Source organism: Podarcis melisellensis (genome assembly GCF_964234715.1).
Source record: "Podarcis melisellensis genome assembly, chromosome: 13".
Lineage (NCBI taxonomy): Eukaryota > Metazoa > Chordata > Lepidosauria > Squamata > Lacertidae > Podarcis > Podarcis melisellensis.
This window is the reverse complement of record NC_138545.1, coordinates 39,039,526-39,058,192: the sequence shown is the minus strand read 5'-3', so window position 1 is coordinate 39,058,192 and position 18,667 is coordinate 39,039,526. Positions and strand designations below refer to the sequence as shown.

General features: G+C 45.2%; 1 protein-coding gene across 1 annotated transcript in view; it reads left to right on the top strand.

Annotated features, from left to right (window-relative positions):
• LOC309354041 (uncharacterized protein) overlaps nucleotides 1-18,667 on the top strand; it is a 182,937-nt gene that overhangs the window by 156,470 nt on the left and 7,800 nt on the right. Inside the window, 3 exon segments of the mRNA XM_081883736.1 lie at nucleotides 531-813; nucleotides 1,509-2,363; nucleotides 4,435-4,662. Coding sequence (XP_081739862.1) covers nucleotides 531-813; nucleotides 1,509-2,363; nucleotides 4,435-4,662 — 1,366 coding nt within the window.

Below are 18,667 nucleotides of genomic sequence, written 5' to 3'. Positions count from 1 at the left end.
GTCAGCAAAAGAGAGAGCCTGGTTTTGTTGATGTGTTTTTTCTTCCCCACATCCCAGCAAATCTCTTCCAATGAGAGTTTAACAAGAGGAGAACTATAAGATTAAACCTTCTCTAGTTTAAGATGGAAAGCCCTTCCCTGTTCTTAATCTTCACCTCAGAAACTTTCGTGTGAAGTGTCTTAAAGGCTCACCTCTCCTTTGAGGTGATGCTTGAATAACCCCTGATGTTCTCATCCAAGTCTGCCTAGAACATTGTCTTTAATATTTAATATTTATAGACAGGGCCTGGATTAGATACATTCTGACTATATTCAGCTGAAGGTAGTGATCAGTGAAGACATGTCAGTTAACTGTCAGTTAGGGGATATTATGAGGGAGGTGATAGTACCAATTCAACGGTAAAGATCAGATATGTTCTGCAAATATGTGCATATTAGGGCAAAATTTACACTAAAGAGAATCATAAAGAGGCCCCTGAAAAACATGCATAGCACATCTCTCAATGATACAGCATAAAATTCTCATTGCAGTATTGTGCCAAAGAACTACCAGCATATTCTGGCCTTGGTATTTGCTGTCCAGGAGATCAATGAGAACCCCAAGATATTACCTAATATCACACTGGGATTCCACATCTATGACAGTTACTTCGATGAAAGGATGACCTACCAGGCTGCTCTGAATCTTCCCTCCACGCTTAGACCCAACTACAAGTGCAACAACCAGAAACACCTGGTGGCAGTTATTGGGGGACTGGACTTTGATACCTCTGTCTACCTGGCAAACCTCTTGGGCATCTACAAGATTCCCCAGGTAAGATACAGTCCTGTGGGGTTTCACACTCAGTCACCATGATGTTTTCTATCCAGAAAGGATTTGTATAATATAGAAATACTTGTGAGAAAAAAAGGAGAGTGATCCTGCCATTCACAAGGTAATGTGATGATGGAAGAGTGCTCATCTCACCCCACTTCCTTGTCCACATACACCTACAAACATGTATCCAAATTCCATTCTGCCAGCTGACACCCTCTCACCTTTGCTCCATGGCCTACTGGTTGGAGATGGAAACTGCTCTCTTGCAAAGCTGGAAGCCTTCTGATCAGGAGTCAGCTGCCCACACATTGTGGCACTTGATGGGGATTCTGTGTGTTAGTGGTTTGAGAGAGGAAGGGAAGGGAAGACGCCATGAAATCAGGAGCAGAAATGTTGTGGTGAAGCAACATGAAAGAAGCAGGGGAGAGAAGCAGAAGTACCGAAAAGCCTAGAGATCACAGTGGAGAAGGAAAAAGAGGAGGGATGAGAGGAAAGCAGTAGTGCAGGAAACTGGGCATGTAGAATGAGGTGGAAACAGAGAAACAGAGGGTGCAATCTGCCACCCCTCTCAGCTTTCTGGAATCTACCTTCTTAAGGCAACTGGCTCATTTTGCCTCCTAGGTGGGAAGGCCCTGGATGCACATACCTAGTCCTTCTGCAATTGTAGATGATGCTCCTTTATTTCCCTTTAGCTCACTTATGGCTCCTTTTCTCCAGAGGATGCTGGTCAAAGACAATCCGCTTCCTTCTACAAGATGGTGCCCAATGAAGCCCACCAGCACACTGCAATCGTAGAGTTACTTCTGCACTTTGGTTGGACATGGGTTGGGTTGCTCGCTAGAGAAAGTGACAGTGGAGAGAGATTTATTCAGACGCTGAAAACTCTGCTCTCCCAGAAAGGCATTTGCTTGGCCTTCGCAGAGACAACCCTGAAAACAACATATTTGGTTGAGTATTATAACATGTTTCCCCACTGGATTCAAATTTATCACGCTATTATGGAAAGTGAAGCCAAGGTGGTGCTTTTCTATGGGGGAATAAAGTCCATGCTTACCTTGAGAGAAATCGTAGCACTTGGTGAACTGGAATATTTGACCAAGGCATCCGTCAGCAAGGTGTGGATCCTGACGGCACAGCTGGATTTCACAGCATTGACCTATCAAATGAACCTGGATATGCAGGCCTTCCATGGTTCCCTCTGCTTTACAGTTCATTCAAATGTGGTGCAAGGATTCAAAGCCTTTCTTGAGGTACAAAATCCTTTTGAGGAAAATGGAAATGGCTTTGTCAAGCAGTTCTGGGCACAGGTATTTCTCTGTTTATTTCCATACTCCAGTACAAAGGAGCAGGCCAGTGGAACCTGCACTGGAGAGGAGAAGCTGGAAAATCTCCCTTCATCTGGTTTTGAGATGAGCATGTCTGGCCACAGCTACAGTCTTTATAATGCTGTCTATGCAACGGCACATGCTTTACATGCCATGTTCTTGTCCAGGACCAAATACAAATCAGCGGTGGAAGGAGAGATGCAGCAGCTTTTGCCTTGGCAGGTAATGCCTCTCATAAGATATAATAAGATATAATTTATCTGACATAGGCAGAGATATGTAAAACAGTACAGTGGTGCCCCGCAAGACGAACGCCTCGCAAGACGAAAAACCCGCTAGACGAAAGGGTTTTTCCGTTTTGGAGGCGCTTCGCTAGACGATTTTCCCTATGGGCTTGCTTCGCAAGACGAAAGCCCATAGGGAAATCTCCGGGGACCACTTTTAAATGCTGGTGGTGGGGAGCAAAGCCTTTCCCCCCCCTCTGGCCTTCAGAAGAGGTCCAGGAAGGCCGGCGGGGGCCGAAAGGCTTTCCTCCCCACCACCAGCATTTTAAAAGCAGTCCGGGATAGCAGGGAAGCGCTTCCCGCTATCCCGGATGGCTTTTGAAGGCAGGCGGGGGGGGGGACAAAGACTTTTGCCCCCCGCCCGCCTTCACAAGAGGTCCTGGACAGGGAAGGCGGGCGGGGGGCAAATTTCTTTGCTCCCCCCCCGCCTGCCTTCAAAAGCCACCTGGAGGCTTTTAAATCGCCCCAGGAAGGCAGGCAGGGGGGACAAAGACTTTTGCCCCCCGCCCGCCTTCGGAAGAGGTCCAGAAGAGGTCCTTTTTTTAAATGCCTGCCAGCATTTAAAAAAACCTCGGGACAGCGGAGAAGTCCTCTGCTGTCCTGGGTTTTTTTTAAAATGCTGGGTGTGGGAAGAAAAGCCCTTGTCCGCCCCCCCCCCCAGCCTTCAGAAGAGGTCGGGGGACAGACTGTCCCCGGACCTGGTCTGAAGGCGGTTTCCATAGGAACGCATTAATTAATTTTCAATGCATTCCTATGGGAAACTGTGCTTCGCAAGACGAAAAATTCGCAAGACGAAAGAACTTGCGGAACGAATTAATTTTGTCTTGCGAGGCACCACTGTACCCTGAAAAATTTTGAAGCTCCAGTGTAAGAGCACATTCTCTCCTTGTGTGCAGAAAAGCTACTCATGGAGTAAGACAGTGAAGTTCCAGACCTTTCCCACTTTTTTGTGAGCAACTTCCTGTGTGTGCAGAGAACCTGTTAGTGAAGGCGGACCCAATCCTGCACTGTGCTGCTTCTTCCAAAGCAGCTTCACTGCACACAAGTTACAGGGGGGATCCCAGCCTAGACTGAGATGAGTAGGAGAGAGCTGGCAGGGAGAGGCAGGTGGAGTTGGAGAAAAAAGCATCTTTGGCTGGGGAAATGAGATAGGGAACAGCAAGGAAGAGGACTTTAAACCTGTGTTTTTTGTTTTTGCTGAGCTTGCTAAACAATATCATTCTTGTTGGAAGAGATTTAATATGGCAACTCATGCAGCAAATAAAAGCATGAAATTTAAGCGTTAAAACCTTAAAATGTGCCCTTTAAGTCAATGCCCAAAATATCCCACTTACTTAGCACAAGGATAGAACACACAATTAGTAAGTTATACATTGTTTACATACAAAACTCTTCGAAGGTCAGATTCATGTGCTTTTCCATACGGCTGTCAGTTTTGCAGGCAGTCAAACATAGCTCGGTTACAAAATGGTTAAAGGTCCTAAAATATTGGTATACAAAATACAGGTTTCATACTCCATTCTTGCCTGAAACATAGGAAACTGGTTGGAGGGAGCAGCTCAGAGCTCCACAGGCACATCATTCAAATGTAGGCTGAATGGAACCGAGGGTTTTGCTGCCCATTTCCTCCCAAGGTGAGGGGAAGTGACATTGGCCAAGACTGCCAGGACAACTTCCTCTATGGCACCAAGCACCTTGTGCATTAATTAGTCTCAAGTGTACTGATCACCCTACTGTTTCCTTAGAAGCAGCAGATATCCAAGCAGTGGGAACTGAAAGGATGGATTTTTTCCCCCTTATTAGTCAGGAATGTATTGGGATTTTCCCCACAAGGAACGATAGAAATTGTCACCTGAGAAAGCAAATGCTCACCTTACAAATGATTTCTTAGGAACAGATTAGGTTCTTATAGCAATTCCTGCATGTACAGACAGACTGGAGGCATCGTGAGTGCCAATAAGGAGAGACATATGCATCACTTCACAGTTACTATTTTTCTTCCAATGCAGCTCCATCCCTTCCTCAGGACTGTCTCCTTCAACAACTCTGCTGGAGAAACGGTATCTTTTGGTGAGAACAGGGAAGTAGAAGCTGGCTTTGATATTACCAACCTGGTCACTTTTCCAAATAATTCCTTCGTGAGGGTCAAGGTTGGAAGGGTGGATGTGGAAGACATCCCAGGCCAGCAACTTTCCATTGATGACAACAGAATGGTTTGGCACAGAAGCTTTCACCAGGTGGGGCATAATTCCTACATCCAGGAGATATAGGAAAACAATATTATTGCATTTTTAGATTTTCCTCTGCACTACATAAGAACCTAAGATGAGCTTGCTGGATCAGTCCAATGGCCCATCTTGTCCAGGATAACACCCATGGCCAGTCTTGTCCTACATCTGGACATGGCATGCATGTGACTGTTACCTTGTCTCTCTCTCTCTATCCCAGGGTATATCATGAGTCTCTTGTCAAGAATAAGGTGTTTGTTGCTCCAATGGGAAGGAAGCAGGGACCGTGGAGTTTGTGGACAGCTGTTTTTCTCACCAACGGTGCAATGAGGAAATTGATTTCTTAGATTGAGCAGGACTCAAACCTCAATATCTTTAGGTGCCAAGATTTCTCTTCCCCCAGTTTTTTGTCAGATTAAAGTATCTTTGGCCTTTTGAACTGGTGGTGGTATTGTTTTGGTTGTTACTGTATAAGGTAGATATTTGTGGTTTTATACAGAAAATGACCCTGTGATCAGAGGAAGGGGGGTATAGAAAAATAGATACCTAAGGGAAACCTACAAGTTGGATCTGAAGACAAGTTCACTCTCCACACAGTCTCCAGATTTGTAGCTCATTCTTTGGAGTATGTTTCTGTCCTCCCCAAGAAGAACAATTGTTTCACACATGCTATGATTGGAAAATTGAAGGTGGGACAGGCATTATACCTTTTCGGGGGACAATAGGGGCAGTGCTGGTGAACGTGAATCCCCAATCCTCTTCCCCTTTGCATCCTCATGCATTCTTCCTGAATGCCTGAAAGGGGCTCAAAAATGGTAAGTTTTAGCATTTTTTATTTTTATTTTTATCTTAAACCAATGAAAAAAGAAAATGAGTATCTGGCACTGAGTTGGGAAGAAGTAGTTTTGTATCTTCCTACTGTTGGTTAGAAGAAAAAAGGAAACAAAAAGTACTAATAATTTCTGGGTGCTAAAACGTTTGTGGGTTTATTTCAATGGGCAGATTCCACCCCTTTCTGTGTGCAACCCAAGTTGTCTCCCTGGTTCCAGCAAGGAAAAGAAGGAGGGGGAGCCATTCTGCTGCTATAATTGTGCTCCATGTCCTCAAGGCAAGATTTCATCCCAGAAGGGTAAGAGAAACAGGATATATGTTTTTCAGAAATAAGTAATGTTAGAAGTTGAGGAAAAGGATCAATAAATCCGTGGTAACATGTGCATTTTTGTATATATTGTTTGATTGGAGAACTACATCCCAAATGTTTAGAGAAGTACACATTTTTAAGGACATCTGTACTTTGATTAACGTATTGTTACAAGGAGTTCAATTTAGATAACTTTCCCATTCAAGTGGCATAAAAACCAAATTTCTCCTCCATACCTATTGGCAGACAGCCCCCATAAAGGATTACAGTGGTGCCCCGCAAGACGAATGCCTCGTAAGACGAAAAACCCGCTAGACGAAAGAGTTTTTCGTTTTTTGAGTTGCTTCGCAAGACGAATTTCCCTATGGGCTTGCTTCCCAAGACGAAAACGTCTTGCAAGTTTGTTTCCTTTTTCGTAAAACCGTTAATACCCAGGGTGCATTGCTTGAAGAGGTGCAGTTGCGACTTGAACTTCAAGGAGCAACACATAGCACGCGGTGTGGTAGCCTTTTTTGAGGTTTTTGAGGACTTTGCTGATTTTTGAAGCTTTTCCAAAACTTATTTTGCATCCATTTGGTAAGTTAAACTTTTTAAACTTTTTTGGGGTTTTTTGGATTTTGGGTTGGGGTGTTTGGAATTCAAGGACTTGGTGTTGGGGAGAGGTTTGCAAGAATCTGGGAGCTTGTGTGGTTTTTTTCTTCATTTTTGTGATTTTCTGTGACCATTGGGCCATGTGGGTTTTTTTAAAGAAAAATTCTGCGTTTGAATTTCTGTGCGGTGGGTGGCTGGGGGAACAGTTGGGGAGGGGTTTGCAGGAATCTGGGAGCTTGTGTGGGTTTTTTTCTGCATTTTTGTGATTTTCTGTGACCATTGGGCCATGTTTTTTTTTAAAAAAAAAATCTGGGTTTGAATTTCTGTGTGGTGGGTGGCTGGGGGAACAGTTGGGGAGAGGTTTGCAGGTATCTGGGAGCTTGTGTGGGTTTTTTCTGCATTTTTGTGATTTTCTGTTACCATTGGGCCATGTTGTTTTTTTTAAAAAAAAAAATTCTGGATTTGAATTTCTGTGTGGTGGGTGGCTGGGGGAACAGTTGGGGAGGGGTTTGCAACAGTTGGGGAGGGGCTGGGGGAACAGTTGGGGAGGGGTTTGCAATTTCTGTGTGGTGGGTGGGTGGCTGGGGGAACAGTTGAGGTTTTTGAAGACTTTGGTGATTTTTAAAGCTTTCCCAAAACTTCTTTTGCAGCCATTTGAGGATTTTGAAGACTTTGGTGATTTGCAGCCATTTCGTAAGTTAGACTTTTAAAACTTTTTGGGGGGGGTTTGGATTTTGGGTTGGGGTGTTTGGAATTCTAGGACTTGGCTCTGGGTTTGATTTTCTGTGTGGTGGGTGGCTGGGTGCTTTTGAATTTTTTGGAAGTGAAGCAGTGATTTCTTTTTCTTTTTCTGAGTTTACGAAGGAGCTGTGCTGCCATGGGATCCAAGAAGACTGCTGCTGCAGAGGCTGGCGAGAGGAAAAAGGAGATCATCCGGAAGCACGACGGTGGAATGCGTGTGACAGACCTCGCCAGGGAGTACAGCAGGAATCCATCGACCATCGGGACCATCCTGAAGATGAGGGAGAAGATCCTTGCGACAGATGCAGCCAAGGGAGTCACCAGGATCATGAAGAACCGCCCAGATGTTCTGGAGGAGGTCGAGAAGTTGCTGCTCATCTGGTTAGAAGAGAAGCAGCGTGCAGGGGACACAGTGACTGAGGCCGTCATTTGCGAGAAGGCCAAGGCCTTGCACGCAGACCTCGTCTGGGAACAGCCAGGAACGTCAGGCGAGCCAGAAGTCTTCAAGGCAAGCAGAGGTTGGTTTGACCGGTTCAAGACAAGATCTGGAATCCACAGCGTGGTCAGGCATGGAGAGGCTGCCAGTTCTGATGTTCCTGCAGCTGAAGACTTTGAAGCGGAGTTCCTGGAGGTTGTGAAGACGGAGGGCTATGTTCCACAGCAGGTCTTCAACTGCGACGAGACCGGGCTGTTTTGGAAGAGGATACCCAAAAGGACTTTCATCACACAGGAGGAGGCCAAGTTGCCTGGCCACAAGCCCATGAAGGACTGTCTGACCCTGCTCTTCTGTGCCAATGCAAGCGGCAACCTGAAGATCAAGCCCCTGCTGGTGTACCACTCAGAGAACCCAGGGGCCTTCAAGAAACACAAGGTCGACAAGGAGCAGCTGAGTGTCATGTGGCGATCCAACAGTAAGGCTTGGGTCACATGTGTGCTGTTTGTGGACTGGGTCAATCTTGCTTTTGGCCCTGCTGTCAAACAGTACCTGCTGGACAACGACCTGCCGCTGAAGGCTTTGCTTCTGATGGACAATGCTCCTGCTCATCCTAAAGGCCTTGAGGAGGACTTGTTGGAGGAGTTCAGCTTCATCAACATCATGTTCCTGCTGCCTAACACCACGCCACTGCTCCAGCCGATGGATCAGCAGGTCATCGCCAATTTCAAAAAACTCTACACCAAGGAGCTTTTCAGGCAATGCTTCGAGGTGACTGTACCACCATCACCCTGCGGGAATTCTGGAAGGACCACTTCGACATCGTCACCTGCTTGAAGATGATCACCACGGCCTGGGACAGGATCAGCCAGAGAAATTTGAATTGCGCTTGGCGCAGCCTGTGGCCAGACTGTGTGGCACCAAGTGACTCTGATGCACCAGAATCAACAGTGGTGCAGGACATTGTTGCCTTGGGGAGGACCATGGGACTGGAGGTCACAGAGGAGGACGTCAGCGAGCTGGTGGAGGAGCACGACCACGAGCTGACCACCCAGGAGCTGGTCGAACTGCAGGCAGAGGCTGCGCAGGAGCAGGCCTCGCTGGAAGAGGAGGAAGCAACTGAGGAACGGCTGTCCTCCAAAGAACTGAGGGACATTTGCCAGAAGTGGAAGGATGTGCAGGCTTTAGCACAGCGGCACCACCCTGGCAAGGACCTGGCACATGACCTTGGGAACACTTTTGATATGAGGGTCATGTCGCCTTTCAGGGAGGTGCTGAAAAGGCGGATGAAGCAGCAGACCATGGACAGGTTCTTCAGCAAGAAGCAAAGAGTGGAAGAGGAACCTTCTTCGAGTGGTCCCCCAGAGTCTTAGAAAATGTACGGTACACTTTGTTGATTTTTAAATGTTTTTCTGTCATGTTTAGAAACTTAATTTATTTTTCCATCAGTTTTTGAACTGCTCTTTACAGTATGTGTGACTTTAAAGAGTAGTTAATAAACTCTTGTTGTACCAAATTTGGCTTTGTTTGGACTTTTTTTGACCATAGGAACGCATTAATTGAATTTCAATGCATTCCTATGGGATTTCGAGCTTCGCAAGACGAAAAATTCGCTAGACGAAAAAACTCGCAGAACAAATTAATTTCATCTTGCGAGGCACCACTGTATGGACCTAAGAAGACTCTGTTTGTCACCCATGATCTAATCTTTGTCACAGGTTAAAATACAGCAGGCAATTTTGAATTCAATGCACCAGACATATGACTTGGTAGGAGACACCTGTCTTAGTTCAGACAATAACAAACAAACATGTGTCTGATTGATGCGCGATCGCACACCCGGTCAGGGTGGAATGTGACTGGGAATGGAACCCCTGGGAAAAATGGTCATGGACTGTACCTGTTCTGAACAATAACAATGTAGTTTATGTGGAGTTAGCAAGCCATCACAGGACACCCCACGTACCCCAACACAAAGTGTTGAGATGGAGTTCTCATGCATCACGTTCATTCTGGTTATTCTGGAAATATGTGTGATACCTCTAATTTAACATTATCAGTTCCATACTTGCACCGTTAGCAGTTGCTCTCCAACACATCCAAAATCTGAATGTATTATTTTCTTTCCAGACATGGTTGACTGTGTTGCATGCCCTGAAGATCATTATCCCAACATGGAACAATCACAATGCATTCCAAAGACCATCAGCTTCCTGTCTTTTAAAGAACCTCTGGGGATGAGCTTAGCATTGTTGGTTCTTTCACTCTCTCTCCTGACCGTGGTGGTCCTAGCCATCTTCATTAAACACCAGGACACACCCATTGTCAGAGCAAACAATCGGGACCTCACCTACACTCTCCTCACTTTCCTCCTGCTCTGCTTCCTCTGCCCATTGATCTTCCTCAGCCCTCCAGAAAGAGTGAGCTGTCTGCTCCGACAAATGGCTTTTGGCCTTGTTTTCACAGTGACCGTTTCTTGTGTGCTGGCCAAGACTATCACGGTGGTTCTGGCCTTTGTGGCCACCAAACCAGGATCCAGAATGAGGAAGTGGGTGGGGAAAAGACTGGCAAGCTCCATTGTGTTTTCTTGTTCCCTTATCCAAGCAGGCATTTGTGCTGTGTGGTTAGGAACCTCTCCCCCATTTCCTGATTCTGACATGCAGTCTGTGATGAGGGAAACCATTCTAGGCTGCAACGAAGGGTCAGTTGCCCTGTTTTACTGTGTCTTGGGCTACATGGGCTTTTTGGCCATTGCCAGCTTTGTAGTGGCCTTTTTTGCCAGGAAACTGCCTGACAGTTTTAATGAGGCCAAATTCATCACCTTCAGCATGTTGTTGTTTTGTAGTGTTTGGATCTCCTTTGTTCCTGTGTACCTGAGCACCAAGGGGAAATACATGGTGGCTGTGGAGATCTTCTCCATCTTGGCCTCCAGTGCTGGGATACTAGGTTCCATCTTTGCTCCCAAATGCTACATCATTGTGTTGAGGCCTGAACTGAACAGCAAGGAGAAGTTAATAAAGAAGAAATAACAAATTAACCTAACATCTCTGTTTTCCCCCACCAAAATATGAGCAATGTAATCTCTCCGTATCCACACCATTAAACTCTGTTATATTTTACATGTTGCAATTGTTATGTGAGATTTCTTTTAAAACCGAAATATGGTCTCTCTGAGAAAGGGGCCCCTTATCTTGTTTTAACCCTAAGCATTATTTTGGAAACCATCAGTACCATAAAATATTGAAACCAGACTAGAAATTCAGAGGGTAATTGATTAGAAACTGAACAAGGAAAAACAGTACACTGAGCGGCATTTTTTTAAAAAAGTCTCATTCCTTTCTAGGTTTTTTCCCCTCTCAGTAAGGTTTCAGTAGAGTTGCTACTGTCATGATGAACCAGACTCAGAGATTTACATTGGCTCCCAGTACGTTTCCGAGCACAATTCAAAGTGTTGGTGCTGACCTTTAAAGCCCTAAACAGCCTCGGTCCAGTATATCTGAAGGAGCGTCTCCTCCCCCATCATTCTGCCCGGACACTGAGGTCCAGCTCCGAGGGCCTTCTGGCGGTTCCCTCACTGCGAGAGGCCAAGTTAAAGGGAACCAGGCAGAGGGCCTTCTCGGTAGTGGCGCCCGCCCTGTGGAACGCCCTCCCATCAGATGTCAAAGCGATAAACATCTACCTGACATTCAGAAGACATCTGAAGGCAGCCCTGTTCAGGGATGTTTTTAATATGTGACATTTTAGTGTATCTTTCATCTTTGTTGGAAGCCGCCCAGAGTGGCTGGGGAAACCCAACCAGATGGGCGGGGTACATATAATAAATTATTATTATTATTATTATTATTATTATTATTATTATTATTATTATTATTATTTCAGTACAGCGAGTCCCACTTACTTGGGGGTTATGTTCAAGTGGCCCACATTCATAATTGAAGATTGGAGAAGTTGGGAGCACCATCTAAAACCCTTTGAATGTCTTCTCTGCTGCTCTCCCTCCATTCCAGATAAAAAATACTGCACCTAAAATACCCACATCTGGAATTCTGGGGGCTGACTGGAGGATGTGTGGAAAAGTTGCTGCTTCTGTTGCTCTTCTATGCACATTAGCTGTCAGGTGAGCGTGGGGGCTGAGTAGCATAAACAACCCCCTGCAGCACCTCCAGTCTCTGCCCTCACAAGCCATGAGAACTCTCCAGCTCTCTCCCTTCATTTCTGGGTATTAATTAAATTATTTGGTTATTTATCGTGTGCAGTGAGGGATGCCTCTGGTCATGGGCAATATATGCTAGACCGTTCCTGGTGTGGGGGTTTTAAACTTAAAATTCAATGAATAACGATTTTGGTATTTTTAATGGGTTTATTGTAATACAATGGGCAGAATGCTTCTGAATGAATATTTTGGAGTAAAAGCATTTTGAACAGGAGTGAAATTAAGCTCCATTTTACTACAAAATATAATACCACAATTCGCTACTTTTTTATTACTTCTATATATTACTCCCTCCAATTAGTTGTGAGGTGCTTTTCTATCAGGAACACAAATAGTTGTCCTTCTCACCATTCCTTCGTCTCGGTATAATTGTCAGAAAACTAATGAACTTGTGTTCAGGTGGGAAATGTTAGGAGGTCAGATTAATCATTTCTACTGGTCAGCACTGATAAGAGATTGGCCCACTATTTTTCTCTTCCTCATTGCTGTTAATTCTGCGTGCCCTTTTGTCGTCCCATAAACAGTCAGAAAGAACTTTGAATGAAACATCAGAAACAGGGTTATTATTATTACGTTTGGGCATTTTCTTATGCTTGTTATTATCTCACCTATAATTATCACTCTCAGCATGTTTGTGTCTTCCTTGGATAATGTCTCAGCAGATTTCCAGAGAATACTAACCAATGTCGAGACATGGGTATTATAACCTCTTCCTGCCATTCTTTGCAAGGGAGAGGACAGAGGAAGAGGAAGGATCTTTACCTTTCTCTTAATCAAGTTATAAAATAGAATTTTAATCTGTGAATTGTTAGAGAAGTGATATTCATGATAAGGCAGAATATTGTACTAAGGTTGGTTGTGAAGCGAGCTTTATGTGCTGGATGGAAATACAGTAATGATGTTTGATGAGAAAGAATATGTGCTTCAATATGCTGCTGTTTATTGTGTCCCTTCTCTTTCATCTGCCACATCACGTGTGGAAACATACCATGAGTTGCACCGTCCATGATCTGTCCAGAATTCCACATGAATACTACCAACCTGGTCATCTTATTGTTGGTGGACTTGCTTCTCATCTCTTCGCTGCTTTTGACAAAGAAGACTTCACAGAAAGGCTAACTATCCACCAGCGCCTTAATACCCAGTAAAGACATCAAATGTCAAATAATCAGATGGTACTGAAATATCCCCCAGCTCTAACCAGGCCTCATCAGAATCTAGTTCCCCTGATTTCAGTGGGATTTACTTCCACTGAAGGGAAATGCAGATCTGAAAGTGTCACTGAGATGAGAGAGCCTGGTCTTGTTGATGTGTTCTCTCCTCCCCACATTCCACCAAATCTCTTCCAAGGAGAGTTTAACAAGAGGAGGACTCAAAGTTTAACCTTCGCTAGTTTCAGATGGAAAGTCCTTCTCTGTTCTTAATCTTCCTCTCAGAAACTCTCTTGTGAAGTGTCTTAAAGGCTCGCCTCTCCTTTGAGGTGATCCTCGAATAACCCCTGATGTTCTCATCCAAGTCAGGCTACACGATTGTCTTTAATAGCTATAGACAGGGACTGGAATAGATACATTCCAACTGTATTCAGCTGAAGGTAGTGCTCAGTGAAGAAATGTCAGTTTACCTTCAGTTGGGAGACATTATGAGGGAGGTTTGAGTTCCAATTGAGTGGTAAAGATCAGATTTTCCTGCAGAAAAATGACTGGAGTGGGGAAGTCTGAATGAGTCCTACATTAAGCTGAAATTCTGCTCTTTTAAGGGAAATTGTTCTGCAGGTACCTGTAATTTAGGGCAAAATTTACACTAAAACACTCAAAAATCATAAAGAGGCCCCTGAACAACATGCATAGTACCGTATTTTTCGCTCCATAGGACGCACTTTTTCCCTCCTAAAATGTAAGGGAAAAAGTCTGTGCGTCTTATGGAGCGAATGTGTGGTCCCTGGAGCCAAATCGCTGTTGCCCTGCGCTCCTGGGCTGCTCTTTAGGAGTGGGGGGAGGAGCCACGGTGCTCTGCCGGCAGCCTCCGCTTTCCCCTGAAGCTCCGGCAAGGTTTGCAAGCAGAGGGGAGGCTGTGTGTTCCTGGGATGGGGGGGAGGAGCCACGCGGCTCTGCCGGCAGCCTCTGCTTTCCCCTGAAGCTCCGGCAAGGTTTGCAAGCAGAGGGAAGGCTGTGTGTTCCTGGGATGGGGGGGAGGAGCCACGCGGCTCTGCCGGCAGCCTCTGCTTTCCCCTGAAGCCCTGACAAGGTTTGCAAGCAGAGGGAAGGCTGTGCGCCTTTGCTCCGCACTCCTGGGGTGCTTTTTGGGGGTGGAGTGGGGAGTCACACTGCTCTGCCTGCAGCCTTTGCTTTCCCCTGAAGCTCCGGCAAGGTTTGCAAGCAGAGGGGAGGCTGTGTGTTCCTGGGATGGGGGGGAGGAGCCACGCGGCTCTGCCGGCAGCCTCTGCTTTCCCCTGAAGCCCTGACAAGGTTTGCAAGCAGAGGGAAGGCTGTGCGCCTTTGCTCCGCACTCCTGGGGTGCTTTTTGGGGGTGGAGTGGGGAGTCACACTGCTCTGCCTGCAGCCTTTGCTTTCCCCTGAAGCCCCGACAAGGTTTGCATGCAGAGGGAAGGCTGTGTGCTCCTGGGGTGCTCTTTGCCCTGCACCCCTGGGATGCTTGGTGGGGAGCAGCAAATTGCTGTCTCTCAGTGCCTCCTTATTCAACTGCAGAGGATTGCCTAACAGGATTCTGAGCTCCATTTGAAGTTTAAAAATATTAAGTTTGGGGATTTCTTCAAGTAGCAGTTTTGCAGAAATAGTCATAAATACATGCAAAGCATCTCCACAAACCAGTAATAGTGAGCTCAGCTACAACTGAGCAGGCATCTGGCTCAGGAACAGTTTAAACTGCACAACTATAACCAGACATCCTGTGTGTTTGTGTGTGGACCATGTTCCTAGCAGCTAATCTTTATTGCTGAAAAGAGACACTGATATTCCACTCCAAATCTATAATTCATTATACAAATTCTTACAAGTACAGTCCACCTATACCAAACCAAAAACATTGTGTTCTCTTGTTATTGAATGGAAGCTATTTATCTGCCCTCTTTTCCTCCTTTGTTCTTTGCTCAGTCACTCCATTTTGAATCTTCCTTTCAAAACAACCATGCCTATTTTGAGAAAACTTCAGAGATTTAGGAACTGGAGCGCAATCATTTTATCTCTTTGCTGTTCCTCCATACTCCAAGCACTTCTCATTTGCACAGCCCTGGTTTCTCTCCCTGACTATTAATATTCTTGATTAATAACAGTAAAATGCTCAAATTTTAGTTTTTGTGACTGCTGCCAATACTGACTTCCCAGTGATAATGAAAACAGCTGCATTATAATGGAATGTCTGTCCTTTGCCCATTCTCTTCATTATATACCGTGGCTCGCTTTAAAGCAGCAAAGTGGACAGGAGCCACACACTTTGCTGTTTTAAATAGCTTAGTACAACATTTGAGTCCGATTTTTTTTTCTTGTTTTCCTGCTCTAAAAACTTGGTGCGTCTTTTCGTCAGGAGCGTCCTATGGAGCGAAAAATACGGTATATCTCTCAATGATACAGCATAAAATTCTCTTTGCAGTATTGTGCCAAAGAACTACCAGCATATTCTGGCCTTGGTATTTGCTGTCAAGGAGATCAATGAGAACCCTAAGATCTTGCCTAATATTACAGTGGGATCCCGCATCTATGACAGTTACTTCGATGAAATGATGACCTACCTGGCTGCTCTGAACCTTCCCTCCACGCTTAGACCCAACTACAAGTGCAACATTCAGAAAAACCTGATGGCAGTTATTGGGGGACTGGACTTGGATACCTCCGTCTACCTGGCAAACATCTTGGGCATCTACAAGATTCCCCAGGTAAGATGCTGCCCTAGGGGTTTCATACACATTCACCATGATATTTTCTATCCAAAAAGGATTTGTATAATATAGAAATAGTAGTGACAGACAAAGGAGAGGTAATGTGATGGTAGAGGATTGCTCATCTCACCCCATTCTGCTGACTGAGACCCTCTCACCTTTGCTCCATGGCCTACTGGTTGGAGACTGAAGCTGCTCTCTTGCAAAGCTGGAAGCCTGCCTATCAGGAGTCAGCTGCCCACACATTGTGGCACTTGATGCAAATTCTGTGTGTTTGTGGTTTGATAGAGGAAGGGAAGATGCTATGAAATTAGTAGTTGAAATGTTGCGGTGAAGCAACATGAAAGAAACAGGAGAAGAAAGCAGCAGCTTATAAAAGCTAGAGATCACAGTTGATAAAGAAAAAGGGAGAGGGAAGGAGAGGAGAGCAGGAGAGCAGGAAACTGGGCATGCAGGGGTGGCAGAGAAGGCGGTGGAGGCTGAGAAACACAGGGTGCAATCTGCCACTCCTACCAGCTTTCTGGAACCTGCCTTCTTAAGGCAACTGGCTCATTTTGCCTCCTGGGTGGGAAGGCCCTGGATGCACATACCCAGTTCTTCTGCTATTGTAGATGATGCTCCTTTATTTCCCTTTAGCTCACTTATGGCTCCTTTGCCCCAGAAGATGCTGGTCAAAGCCAATCCACTTCCTTCTACAGGATGGTGCCCAATGAAGCCCATCAGTACACAGGGATTGTTGAATTACTTCTGCACTTTGGTTGGACATGGGTTGGGTTGCTCGCTGTGGATGATGACAGTGGAGAGAGATTTATTCAGACTCTGAAACCTCTGTTCTTCCAGAAAGGCATTTGCTTGGCCTTCTCAGGGACAACCCTGAAAACGACATCTTTGGCTGAGTATTATGACATGTTTCCCCACTGGATCCAAATTTATCAAGCTATTATGGAAAGTAAAGCCAAGGTGGTGGTTTTCTATGGAGGAACAAAGTCCATGCTTCCCTTGAGAAACATAGTAGCTCTTGGTGAATTGGAAAATGTGACCAAGACATCTGTGGGCAAGGTGTGGATTCTGACAGCACAGCTAGATTTCACGGCTACGACCTATCAAATGAACCAGGATATGCAAGTCTTCCATGGTTCCCTCTGCTTTACAATTCATTCAAATGTGGTACAAGGATTCAAATCCTTTCTTGAGGCACAAAATCCTTTTGAGGCAAATGGAAATGGCTTTGTAAAGCAGTTTTGGGCAGAAGTATTTCTCTGTTTATTTCCAAACTCCAGTACAGAGGAGCAGGGCAATAGAACCTGCACTGGAGAGGAGAAGCTGGGGCATCTAATTTCGTCTGCTTTTGAGATGACCATGTCTGGCCACAGCTACAGTCTTTACAATGCTGTCTTTGCAACGGCACATGCTTTACATGCCATGTTCTTGTACAGGACCAAATACAAATCAGCGGTGGAAAGAGAAATGCAGGAGCTTTGGCCTTGGCAGGTAATGCCTCATGAGATATAATTTATTTGACATAGGCAGTGATATGCAAAACAGCACCCTGAAAAATTTCAAGCTCCAGTGAAAGAGCACATTCTCCCCTAGTGTGCAGAAAAGCTACTCACCGAGTAAGACAGTGAAGTACCAGACCTGTCCCATTTTTTGTGTGAGCAACTGCCTTTGCATGCAGAGAACCTGTTAGTGAAGGCGGACCCTCTACATACGAGTTACATGGAGGATCCGTGCCTATACTGAGATGAATAGGAGAGAGCTGGCAGGGAGAGGCCGGTGGAGCTGGAGAAAAAAGTAGCTGTGGCTGGGGAAGTGGGATGGGGAAGAGTAAGGGAGAGGATTTAAAACCTGTTTTTTTAGTTTTTGCTTAGCTTGCTAAACAATATCATTCTTGTTGGACTCTTTGGTGAGAGAACTCCAGAAGAGATTTAATTTGGCAACTCATGCAGCAAAGAAAGGCATGAAATGTAGGCGTTAAAACCTTAGAATGTACCCCTTCTAGTTGATCCCAAAACATCCCACTTCCTTAGCACAAAGGCAGGTCGCATCATTAATAAGTTATGCATTGTTTACTTGCAAAGCTCTTCAAAGGTCAGATTCATGTGCTTTTCCATACAGCAGTCGGTTGTGCAGGCAGTCAAACATAGCTCGGTTACAAAAATGGCTACAGTTCCTAAAATATTGGTATAGAAACAGAGTGCAGACAAACAGGAGGCATCGTGAGTGCCAATAAGGAGAGACATATACTTCACAGTTCCTATTTTTCTTCCAATGCAGCTCCAGCCCTTTCTTAGGAGTGTCTCCTTCAACAACTCTGCTGGGGAAACTGTATCTTTTGGTGAGAACAGGGAAGTAGAAGCTGGCTTTGATATTACCAACCTGGTCACTTTTCCAAATAATTCCTTCGTGAGGGTTAAGGTTGGAAGGGTGGATGTGGAAGATATCCCAGGCCAGCAACTTTCCATTGATGACAACAGAATGGTTTGGCACAGAACCTTTCATCAGGTGGGGCATAATTCCTACTTCCATGAAATATAGGAAAACAATATTATTGTATTTTTAGAGTTTCCTCTGCACTACATAAGAACCTAAGATGAGCTTGCTGGATCAGTCCAATGGCCCATCTTGTCCAGGATAACACCCATGGCCAGTCTTGTCCTGCATCTGGATATGGCATGCATGTGACTATTACCTTGTCTCTCTCTCTATCCCAGGGTATATCATGAGTCTCTTGTCAAGAATAAGGTGTTTGTTGCTCCGATGGGAAGGAAGCAGGGACTATGGAGTTTGTGGGAAGCTGTTTTTCTCACCAACAGTGGAATGAGATTTAGGAGGACTCAAACAATGGGGGCCAAAGAATTTTTTAAAAATCAGTCTGTCCCCCTCCAAAGAGGCTCTCTTCCCTACATATCTTTAGGCGCCAGATGAAAACATACCTCTTCTCCCAGTTTGTTGTCAGATTAAAATATCTCTCGCCTTTTGATCTGCGGTTGATATTGTTTT